General features: G+C 37.9%; 1 protein-coding gene across 2 annotated transcripts; it reads left to right on the top strand.

Annotated features, from left to right (window-relative positions):
- The first annotated feature begins 1,581 nt into the window (after positions 1 to 1,581).
- LOC128543217 (excitatory amino acid transporter 1-like) lies at positions 1,582 to 11,022 on the top strand. Of its 2 annotated transcripts, none has more exons than XM_053513584.1 (10): positions 1,582 to 1,669; positions 7,221 to 7,481; positions 7,638 to 7,775; positions 8,206 to 8,413; positions 8,521 to 8,563; positions 8,683 to 8,993; positions 9,203 to 9,436; positions 9,880 to 10,074; positions 10,357 to 10,491; positions 10,722 to 11,022. In XM_053513584.1, exons 2-10 carry the CDS (start codon positions 7,397 to 7,399, stop codon positions 10,918 to 10,920), a joined length of 1,548 nt encoding a protein of 515 aa, XP_053369559.1. In that variant the 5' UTR covers positions 1,582 to 1,669; positions 7,221 to 7,396; the 3' UTR covers positions 10,921 to 11,022. The 2 variants fall into 2 exon arrangements, with proteins under 2 accessions (XP_053369559.1, XP_053369557.1); XM_053513582.1 differs by lacking the exon at positions 1,582 to 1,669 and adding an exon at positions 5,691 to 5,707.
- Positions 11,023 to 12,368: the final 1,346 nt, after the last annotated feature.

The raw sequence follows: 12,368 nt of genomic DNA on the forward strand, positions 1-12,368 counted from the left end.
ATGAGTGTGTATATATAAATTTACTGTACTTTACCACTCGAAAGTTTGGGATCACTTTTAGAATTTTATTGTTTTCAAGTGAACAAACAAAAAAAATATTCTGAATAGAAAGTCTAGCAAAAGAACAAGACAGGTGGGCTTTGATGATGTTGATGGAAATTATGAATGTGTTCTTCAAACTTTGCTTTCATAAAATAAATAAATAAATAAATAAATAAATAAATAAATAAAAAACACACCTTTTGTAGCAATTACAGCCCGGCAGACATTCTAGCTGTCAATTTTTTTAAATAATCTGATGAGATTTCACCCCATGCTCCTTGGATCATCTCCCATAAGGCTTGATTGAGTCTCCATACCATACGGTCAAGCTGCTCCCACAACAGCTCAATAGGGTTCAGATCCGGAGACTGTGCTCTGCACTCCGTTACAGTCCGAATTCCGGCTAACTTTAATTGTTTGTAAAGTGTTTGTTTTTTTGTAAAAAAAATAAGAAATTTGCAAGTGATTCCAAACTTTTGAGCAGTAGTGTATATCTATGGACTATACAGTACATACGGTGTATATACAGTGAATATACATTGAGCACAAAAAAATTGCAGTTGTATTGTTATAATGATGTATTACAGGTAAAAGGAATTAGAGGTTTAAGTAGTTTAACGGTGAAGTGTAGTGGTTAGCAGTGTCATGGTTGTGGGAAAGAAGTTGGACCTGAACCAGCTTCATATTTCCTGGTAGAGAGCAGAATTTTCAGTTTCTCTGAATAAGCAAAGCATTCCCACACTATCTGTTTGTATGATGTTGTTAATGTGGAATGCTGTGCTAGCTTTATTCCAGATGTAACACAGAACAAAACTTCGGGGACATCGGGATGTTCTTTATCAAATGTAAGACAGGACTTTATGTTCCTCTCAGTTAGGAGTAATGTTCACCATCCAACTAAAGAATTTTAATCAGTCTCCTTATAAACCTAATAAAACAAACAAGGCCATTAGTTCTTCAGTTCTTATGCATCTCTTGCAGAATTTCCATAGTCTTGCTTCTTTTTGGAAGATTAATCATCCATCCCAGTTTTCTCAATTTGTGGTTAATGACTTTAAATGTGAATTGCTGGACTCCCTAACAGTTTTGTAACCCTTTCCAGACAAAGGCATTTCAGTGACTTATTTTTAACGCACATAAGTATGCTGCTTGTTGAGACATTTTAGCCTACTTCCTTAATTTAAGGAAGGTTTAGACTTGACAGGGTTTGCAGTAATCAATTCTGGATGTGTTTAGCCTAACTGAACCCAGTTGTTAAGTACGTTTGGTTAATAGTTTGCTTAAGTAACTAAGGTGCAATTCATTTTGCAAACAGGGCCACAAGTTACCAGGTACCTTTCATCCTTAGCTGCCTAATTAATAAAATTCTTTGCATTATGCATTTATTATGCAGATTGTTTTGTATTATTTTTTCATCTGTGGAACAATGACAAATATGCAAGAACATATGAAATCAGGAAGAGAAGAATGCCGTTGTGACAAGGTATGTTCTGATGCCACAGCGAGGCTTTTTTTTCTAGAAATTTCACCTCAGGCTTCAGGAAGTCATGCAGAAGGATTCGCTGAAGTTTCTTTAGCGTACTTTTGACAACAGGGTGAGGACAGAGTGTGGGGCAATTTCGGTTGGGTAAGTCTTACTTTTTAAAGAAATATACCCTAATACTTTCCATGATAGCATGGATTTTGTTTCAACCTAAAGGAAAAGTACAGAAAGTGCCTCAAACAGTAACTTGTTACATAATACAGCAGCGTATAGCACACACATGTGCTACTGTATCATCTGAGCTGCAGCATATTAAATGTGTCCTGTAATCCAACATGCAGCATATTAAATGTGTCCTGTAATGCAACATGTTTCGTAGCTGGCATCTCTTTATTGGCTATTTGACAATAAAGCACAGGATATGAGCTAACAAGATTTTAAAGTGGTTTAAACAGAAACAGGCAAGTATTTCATGAGCACATGGTATGCAGAGAAACGGATGTAATGAATGCAAGTACTTACATGTGGAACAGCCAATGAAGAATGCACACCTAATACCATTTCAAGTATTCTTTAGCACCAAGAGATTTGGAAGCCACCCTTTATTTCTATTGTTCCTGATCTGAGTATGAATAACACCAATGTCCAATCCACTAACAGAGGAAATACTAGCGTACTATGTTCTGTATTATAAATGAATTTTAATCTAAAGCTTTTAGGTCTGTTTCAACATTAACAGAATGCATTTTACAGACATGATGCCACGTTGCATTTTAACGCATCTTTATGTGTCTTGTGTAAAAAATATCTTAGTAATGACAAAAGAGGAAAGGAACAACAGATCAACCTGCATAAAACATTAAATCTAAACAACTTAAAGGAAATTAGTTTGGCAAATCCATGTGACATTGCAGCCGAAGACTGATGATGTCATTCTGACATGTGTAAAGTTTACTTTAAATGCTTTATGTCTTCATCAGGCGGCTTTTTTACAATCCTATGTACGAGTAAAAAATTAAGGAAGTGGGTCTCTGTGAAAAATCTTTTATTGGGACCAAATGGCCACCAGATGGCAATAATTGGAACTATGTTTTTGGCAGAATAATTCAATATAAAATAAAAATTCTATTGCATAGTAAGTTTCTAATTTATTAGACAGCAAGCACAACGTGCTTTTAGTTTTGGACACATTAAAATATAACAACAATCAAAGGAAATGCTTGTGTATTGGGCGGCAAGAAGTCATTATATAACATCAATGCTATAGACAACTATCTAACTATTCTGACTGGCCCAAAGAAAAAAAATTGCCATTTTAGAAGGGGTCAAATTGTTTAAATGCATTAAGCAAATAAAAAAAAAATGTAAAAAAATTTGACATTATCCAAATTTGGAAGGAAAGTGCTGCAAATTTTTTTTTTATAAAGATCACTTAAACACTTGGTGAGGGTGCATGGTAAGAAGATGTGTTTATCTGCTTGATTAAATAAAGGAGCTAGAGAGGCCAACACAGGGTGCAAGAGCCAGTAAATTCTGGCTCTTGCACTTCAACGACCTCACTCTAGTTCATCAATGGTCCCAAATAGAGGTGTGCACCACGGTCGTACAAAATGCAAATAAATACAATGGCCTCCATTGGCTTCCACGGTCCCTAGTTGGACTACAGAGGTTCCTAGATGGATGGATGGATTAGACCAGAGGTCATATCTTGTAATTTAAGGTACAGAATATGTTCATGATAAGCTCCTTAAGGAGTGATGTCAAATCATCATGGCTGCACATCATCATCAGGAGGAACCCACATAGCACTTCTTAAATTACATAGCATTTGTTTTAGAGAAAACTACATACATGCATTCGTTTGTGAAGTTTATAACTAAAACTAGCATGAAGCAGTGAATTGTTTGGGAAGAAAAATATACTTTACTATAACAAAACAGTTACTGCTGGCTAACGTATTGTACAAAGGATGAAAAATAGCGTCAGTCTGAACTTTGACGACTTATCACCTCCAAGGTAAGTCATTTGCCGCATGCAGACAGATACATTAATCTTATTGTAGTCTTTATTTTACCCTGAGCTTCACATCTCACTACTTTCTCTCGCTTGCATGAAAGTAAAAACTCTTCACTCATTTGTTGCTTCCTGAGGGATCTCAATCCTGAAGCAGAATTTAAAAATATATGGTTACATCCCTACTGCAAAGATCCAGCTTTAAAACCCAATCCATGTCTTGCTTTTTTTTGTACTGATATGAGACTAGGCTTTGATACTTATATTCATCACTTTAGTGATTTGTTGTTTTTGGCCAATGCGAAAGGGCAACCTTTACCCAGTGTTGCCCAGTGTGTGGTCAAGGGGAGGGTAAATTGACCTTCTGATGGTCAGGTCAGGGGAGATGACAGACTGTTTCATGTTTATCAGCACATAAGTGTAGCAGTCCGCAGAAGTCACAAGCTTAGCTTTGAACTCTACTTCGAATTACAGTTATATCGCTTCGTAGACGGCGTGTAACAGCAACATCTTATAATCATGAGTGGTAAGTGGACATGAATTTGGTTCATGCTAGCTAGTTTTTTATAAAAAAAAAAAAAAAAAGGCAAAAATTTATGTATAGTTTAATTGTGGGATCTTTGCAATGTGTTTGTTTTATTGTTTTATATTTAAATAATTAATTCCTGGCGTATTCTGAGCTACCTTATAATATCACATGGTCTTACAGCATATTTAACATAACTCACCTAGAATTATGTAATACTTGGGACTATGTACTAAACCTAGAGCACAGTAGCAATGGAGGTGCCGAGCATATTAAGTATGACTAATAAAATACACTCGGTGTGCTTTGTGGGTTTCCTCCGGGTACTTCGGTTTCCTTTCACAGTCCAAAGATATGCATGTTAGACTAATTGGCGTTCCCAATTTGCCCATAGTGTGTGAGTGAGTGTGTGTGTGTGTGTGTGTGTGCCCTGCGATGGATTGGCACCTTGTCCAAGGTGTACCCTACCTCCTGGGATAGGCTCCAGGTCCCCACAACCCTGAATACAGGATAAAGCAGTATAGAAGATGAGTAAGTAAGTTATAAAATACAGTTTAAAATTACTGTATATAGGCAAATAATGTTATCAATAGTAATGTTTAATAATGTAAATTAAATAATTCTATATAATAATAACAGTGGTTAGAAATATAAAGGAAGGTAAATGGAGATATTGAGAGATGTATGGAATTAAAGTAAACCTATGCAGCACAGTGCTTAGTGGTTAGCACTGTCACCTTCTACCTCCGGGTTCGATTCCAGCCTCGGGTCTGTACTGTATGCATGCAGTTTGCAAGTTCTCCCCAGGGTTGGTGGTTTTTCTCCCACAGTACAAAGACATACAGATAAGGCTAATTTGCATTCCCAAATTGCTTGTGAGTGCCCTGCAATTAATTGGCACCCCATTTAGGGTGTACCCTGTCTCGTGCCTTAAATCTCCTGAGCTCCAGGCTTCCTCTCTGTGACCTTGTATCTACTATAGAATAATGCAGTGTAGCTGATGAGCAAGCTAGAAAGCATTAGGCTTAAAATGAGGACCTTTACTGGACAAACCTAAACAGGTTTTTCAGATTTGAATATTATATATCTTACTATCTAGAGGAAAATTGCATAATTGTGCAGCATAGCAAACCCACAATATAACAGGCTAGATTTGTCAAATCATGTGCCTTTGGTTTCAGGCAGTACACCTGAATTGCCTTTTCATTCATGTGAAAATCAAGCCTAATTGGTTACATTGTTGGCTTGAGGAGTGATCTTGCTCAGAAAAAAAAAAATGAAGTGCTGCAAAGGTAATGTGCGTATGCAAACCTGTGTGAGGACAAAGAACCACGTCAGGTAAAGCAATTCCTTCCCAAACAGAAATGGAAAAATGTGCACAGAGAGCATACATCAATTAAAATAAGAGTCCTCAAAGTTCCAATGTGGCTGCAGGCTTTCATTCCAATTGAGCAGGAGACACACCTGTTTCAAACATCTAATCGGTTCATCAATCAACAGTCACATGTGTGCTTTTTGTTTGGCTGGTAGGCCTGCAGCTATGCTTCGTTTTTATATAAAAAAATAAGACTTTATTCAAAAGATCTAAATATCTTTATCCAAAAAGTCATTTACTGTATAAGTAGCTGTGTAAGAGCCTATAAGTAAGTATTTCTAATCATTGTTTAAAGACATTCTGCACAGGTCTTAAAGCAACTGCAGTTTGCATTAATAATTGCATTAAAGTGTTGTGATTTACAACATTTGATTTAGCTCCAATATTCCAAATCATTGCCTGTGACAGTTAAGGTCTTGACCTGGTTCAAGGATGACAGGACTAGCAACCAAGACAGGCTCAGCCGGATAGCGATAGCAATAATTAAAAATTCCTGGGAAATTGGTTGTTGAAGGGCGGCAACATTCAGAGGATAGGTAGATGGCACATCATTCTTGTAAATCCTTGTAAATTCTTGTAAATATGCTGGCCTGAACCAGATGAACCTGGTGTATCTCAACCAAATGTAAGCCTTGGTGGACAGGGCTACTGTTTGAATAAATATTAATAACTGCTAAAGATGGGATGCAACAAGTTGAATAACATCTGAAAGTAAAAATGTGTAATGAAGAAAGCTCAGATCATTTGACCCATTATTTGTTTTGATAAGCGTTATTATATATAGTGGGGCTCAGGAAATTGAACTGAATTTTAGCTCTTTTTAACCAACTACTCAAACATGACTCAGCAAAAAAAAAAAAGGCTACATAGGCTAAAATACGGATACACATGATCATGTTTTTGTTTTTGTTTTTTTTTGCAAAGTCATTCCCGTATGCTGGTAGTAGTAAAATGTACTTTTTATAAAAGTAATGATATTTTTTGGTCTACTTGACATATCCCAAATACACAAATCAAAGTCTGACACCTCCCTATTAACACACAATGGCACACACAAATATATTTTAAATAGTCATTGACAAGTGCTGTGTTGTTGGCACATATGAGACAAAGAGTTGCAAGGAGGCGGCACAGTGATGTGGTGTGGTGAGCAAGTTCTCCCCAAGGTTGGTGGGTTTCCTCCCACAGTCCAAAGACATGCAGATAGGCTAATTGGCATTCCCAAATTGCCCGTAGTGTGTGAATAAGTGTGCCCTGCGATGGATTGGCACTCTGTCCAGGGTGTACCCTGCCTCATGCCCTAAGTCTCCTTGGATATGGCTCCAGGCCATGAACACAGGATAAAGAGGTATAGATGATGAGTGAGTGAGTTTTAAGGGTTTAAATGTTAAATAAGACAGGCGTGTGCCTTTCCAAATAATGTCCAATCAACTGACTTTACCACAGGTGGACTCCCATTAGGCTGCAGAAACATCTCCAGGATGATCAGGGGAAACAGGATGCGCCTAAGCTCAGTTTTGCAAAGGCTGTGAATACTTGCGTACATGTGCTTTCTTAATTTTTTTATTTTTAATACATTTGCAAAAAATCACAGGTAAACTTTTTTGCATGTTGTCATTATGGGGTGTTGTGTGTAGATTATGTGGCTGTGACATAAAAAATGTGGAAAAAGTGATGCCCTGTGAATACTTTCCGAATGCACTGTAGGTGTACTGTTGAATGAACCGACTAAAAACAATCTCTAAAGTTCATCTTTATCTTGTGTCTTTATTTTTGATCAGTGTCCCATGAAACCTGCCTCCTTGACCAAGTCTTTGAGTTGATTATAAATGAGAAGCCCCCAAACAGCAACAGCATCTTTCTCGACAAAGATTCCGAGAAGCGCCATCACCCTGAGAAGGACCTTCACTGGTTGCACAGAGCAATCCAGAAACAGGTGTCCGAAACCACAGTCAGGATGTGCTCCATCAACCGAAATGCCATCAAGGCGTTCCTGCATCGCAATTCTTTTGTGATCTTTACCATGGTAGCAGTTGTAGTAGGTAACGATTATCACTACAGCATTACTTAGATGCCTTTGAAATAAAGATGCACACATGTATGCAGTATGTATTTGTTGTAGTTTTTCATGTATGCACTAAGAAATAAATAGCAAGTGAATTTGAATAGGACGTTAAGACTTGTGCTTCCTTGTTCAGGAATCATTCTGGGATTTGCTGTGCGACCTCAAAACTTATCTGAGAGAGAAATTAGGTATTTATCCTTCCCTGGGGAGTTACTGATGAGGATGTTACAAATGATGGTCCTTCCACTTATTGTATCCAGTCTTGTAACAGGTATGTGGACAAAGTCAAGTGATGGAATTATATGCATGTACACTATATTCGAAAATATGTGGACACCTGACCATCATATCTTTGTTGGACTTCTGGAAAATATTGCAACAAAGTTAGAATCTAACAATTTTATAAAAAAATTTTGAGGCAGAACTACTAGGTCAAAACCTGCTTCAGTATGAAAATGCCCCTGTGCACAAAGCAAGGCCCATGAACACGTGGGTTGACGAGGTTGGTGTGGAAGAACTTGAGTGGTAAAGTGTCCACATACTTTTGGCCATATAGTTGCGTACGATTCTGACGCTTCATAATGTTCTTTTTCAAGAGACTGAAAATTAGCTTGGTTCTCTTCGAGAGTCTTTTGCCTTTCACATACAGTATTACAATAACAATGTGGGATGTTTTTCTTTTATTATTATTATTTTTCCAGGTGTTTCATATTTGGACAGTAAAGCCACTGGAAAGATGGGAGTGCGTGCAATCGTTTACTATGTTGTGACTACTTTTATTGCCGTGTTCATTGGTATTGTCATAGTGACTGTCATAAGACCTGGAAACGGCCAAAGAGACACTCCGATGTCTGATAGTAGCAGGGCGGATACAGTGACAGCAGCTGATGCATTTCTTGATCTTATTAGGTAAAGAGAGACACATGCTTGTTATGTTCTTCCTACAAGTATGTGTTTGAAAATGTATTGTTAAAATGTATCGTTTTGACTTACACAAACACTTTTTTTCCTTACAGAAATATGTTTCCCTCTAATTTAGTGGAAGCTTGTTTTAAACAGGTATATAATCCGTGTTTATGCTGTATATTACTGTTTGTATACTGTGTTATGCTTCTCTACAATATGGCAGCATCTGGGTTCCTTCTCCTTAAAAGCTTCCCCTTGTTTATCCGTTCCAGTACAGGACACTTTACAAGAAAACCATTTTGACAAGGAACATCACTGTTATGGTGAATGCAAGTGACAATGTTATAAATACCACTGCGTTAGGCCAAATGGGAAATTACAGCACAGTCCTGCAGACGGAGACAATAGAGGAGATCTCTCCAGTCTCTGGCTCTTCGAATGGAGTGAATGCTTTGGGGCTAGTGGTGTTCTCAATGTTCTTCGGCTTCGTGATCGGGAATATGAAGCAACAGGGCCAGCCACTCAAGGATTTCTTCGACTGTCTCAATGATGCCATAATGCGCTTAGTTGCAATCATCATGTGGTGAGTACCAGCCAGTTATTAATCCCTGTAGGCCGCTTTTGTCTAATCCGTCTTCGATTAGCTCATATTCTGACTTTGATTCATGTTCATACAGTAGATCGGGTTTCTATCATCAAATAATATTTATTTCCCTGATTAAACGGAGGATAATGCCTGTGAATGTGCATCTGCAGTATTTGGCACCCATTTCTTCACACATTCTCTTTCAGGTATGCTCCAGTTGGGATTCTCTTTCTAATTGCTGGGAAGATTGCTGAAATGAAAGACATGCTACAAGTTGGAGGACAGCTAGGGATGTACATGTTGTGCGTCATTGTCGGTCTGTTGATGCATAGCATTGTTGTTCTGCCTCTACTTTTCTATTTGAGTACGCGGAGGAACCCCTACGCCTATATTTGTGGTCTGCTCCAGGCTTTAATTACCGCCTTCGGAACATCCTCAAGGTAAAGTGATCTGGAGTTCTACATTCTGATTCATATTTTATTGTTCAGAACTTTTTATTATAGTGTGTGTGGACTTTCACAAAGGATATTATAAAGCAATACTTTAAAATATTATAAAAAGGGAAATATCCCTGGTAAAAAAAAAATCCAGCTTTATTTGACCAGCAACCAAAAACACAGGCTGACCTGGTCAAGCTGACCATCTTTGCCAGCTGGTAAGTCTTATTTCCCAGCATTTGAATGATTTAAATAAATTTATCGGTACAGAGAGGTTTTCTACTTTGAGAATTTCTTATATAATAAGTGTTTTGCGTTGCTATCAGTCATTCAGAAACTCTTTTCTTTCTACCAGCTTGAACCAACTGGCAAAGATGGTCTACCAGATGTTTTGCCAGATAGACTTTTAAGCAGGGGTTGTTAAACATTTTATATTTTTTTTGTAGTTCCGCCACCCTTCCTATCACCTTACGCTGTTTGGAGGAGAACAACCATGTGGACAAACGTGTTACACGCCTTGTTTTGCCTGTGGGCGCCACCATAAACATGGATGGTACAGCTCTGTATGAAGCAGTTGCTGCCATTTTCATAGCTCAAGTTAATGACATGGACCTGAACTTTGGACAAATCCTTACCATCAGGTAACAATAACATTCAAGATTCAAAGAACTTTAATAATCCCAGAGGGAACTTAGTTAAAAATAATAAAATCAAGGCAATAAAATCTAATGTGTTATAAATTGGATTTGTAGAGGGTTTTTGATATACAGTATATTGCTTATTAAAGTTAAGTCTAAAACTATAAGCTGATAATATTTAATCTAGTTCTGTCTCACAGCAGATGTTTAACATTTTTCAAATTACATCACATCTTGGCACACATTCCAGCTGTATTCTCTCATTTTTACGATGTCATTTTCCAGTATCACAGCAACTGCTGCCAGCATTGGAGCAGCAGCCATTCCACAGGCTGGCCTGGTAACCATGGTGATTGTATTGACATCCGTAGGACTGCCCACCGAGGACATAACACTCATCGTTGCTGTGGATTGGTTCCTGTAAGTCTTGACTAAATGTCACATTTGTCCCATCTCCAGCAGAGAGCACTCTTGTAAAAGGTTACTGATACATAATGCAGATGCAATGTAAGAGAATATGAAATGTTCTAATAACTACAGTATACAACAGCCATCATACTGACACACTGGCTGAGGAAGTGCTTATTGCAGAGACTTTTAGATGTCTATAACATGCACTTATACTTGCATTTTCTTTTTCACCGAAACAGGGATCGCCTCAGAACCGTCACCAATGTGCTGGGAGACTCGTTAGGAGCTGGTATTGTGGAACATCTGTCAAGAGAGGAGCTGCAGAACCTGGATGCTGGGATCAGCAGCTCTGTGATTGAGGTCAATGAAAAACCTTACCAGCTAATCTCCCAGGAGGATGATTGTCTCAGACATCCAAACAGTGAAACAACAATGTAATGAGCATTATGTTGAACATCATCTAGAATGGTAACATGGTATTGTTAGTGTTGTACCAGCATGAACGGTTAATTAATAAATAAATTAAATAAATAAACTTTATTTTTTAACCAAGAGAATTAAACAGATTATCAGTCATAACTCTTCAACAGACGCACATTGAACAGATTAGGACTATTAGGAAGAGTATTGAATACAGAGGGACCAGTATTACAGTTTTATTTTTGCTACACATGTAACCGTTTTTTGAGTATAAACCTTTTTAAGTTTATGATGTGAAATAATAAATTAAAATGCAACAATTAAATATAACAGAACAATAAATCTTACATATTTTTGTAAAAGCTCACAAAAGCCATATATACTTGGCAAAAAAAAGAAACGTCCTCTGACTTTCAACTGCTTTTACTTTCAGTAAACTTAATGTGTAAATATTTGTATGAACACTAAAAGAGTCAACACCATAAGACATAAACTAAAAATGTTTTCCAATGTGTCCCTGAATGAAGGGAGGCTCAAAATCAAAAGTACCAGTCAGTATCTGGTGTGGCCACCAGCTGCTTGAAGTACTGCAGTGCATCTCCTCCTCATGGACTGCCTATTGCGGACAGTCTAAGCACTGATGGAGGGATTGTGTGTTCCTGGTGTGACTCGGCCAGTTGTTGTGGCCATCCTGTACCTGTCACGCAGGTGTTATATTCGGATGTTATGATCCTGTGCAGGTGTTGTTACACGTGGTCTTCCACTGCGAGGATGATCAGCTGTCCTTCCTGTCTCCTTGTAGCGCTGTCTTAGGCGTCTCACAGTGCGGACATGGCGATTTATTGGCCTAGCCACATCAGCAGTCCTCATGCCTCCCTGCAGCATGCCCAATGCACGTTCACGCAGATGAGCAGGGACCCTGGGCATCTTTCTTTGGGTGTTTTTCACAGTCGGTAGACAAGTCTCTTTAGTGTCCTGCGTTTTTAGAACTGTGACCTTAAATGCCTACTTTCTGTAAGCTGTTAAGGTCTTAACGACCATTCCACAGGTGTATGTTAATTAATTGATTATGGTTAATTGATCATGCATGGAAAACATTGTTTAAACCCTTTACAATGAAGATCTGTAAAGTTATTTGGATTTTTACAACATTATTGTGGAAATACACAGTCCTGAAAAAGGGACGTTTCTTTTTTTGCTGAGTATATATACACACACACACACACACACACCAGCCACCTTGTACACTAGTACTGCCTGCTAGTACTACATTAGGTTAAACACCCTTTTTTCCCCTTTATCCTGCCGTTATTCTTTGTGCCATAGATTCAGCAAGGCTCTTTAAACATTCCTTAACTGCTGACTCTTAAGTACTTTAAACTCATTGTCATGTTAAAGAAACCCGTTTAAGATTATTTTAATTTGTGGCATGGCATGTTATCCTGTGGTCATAAGGGAATAGGCAT

Source organism: Clarias gariepinus, chromosome 15 (genome assembly GCF_024256425.1).
Source record: "Clarias gariepinus isolate MV-2021 ecotype Netherlands chromosome 15, CGAR_prim_01v2, whole genome shotgun sequence".
NCBI classification, from domain to species: domain Eukaryota; kingdom Metazoa; phylum Chordata; class Actinopteri; order Siluriformes; family Clariidae; genus Clarias; species Clarias gariepinus.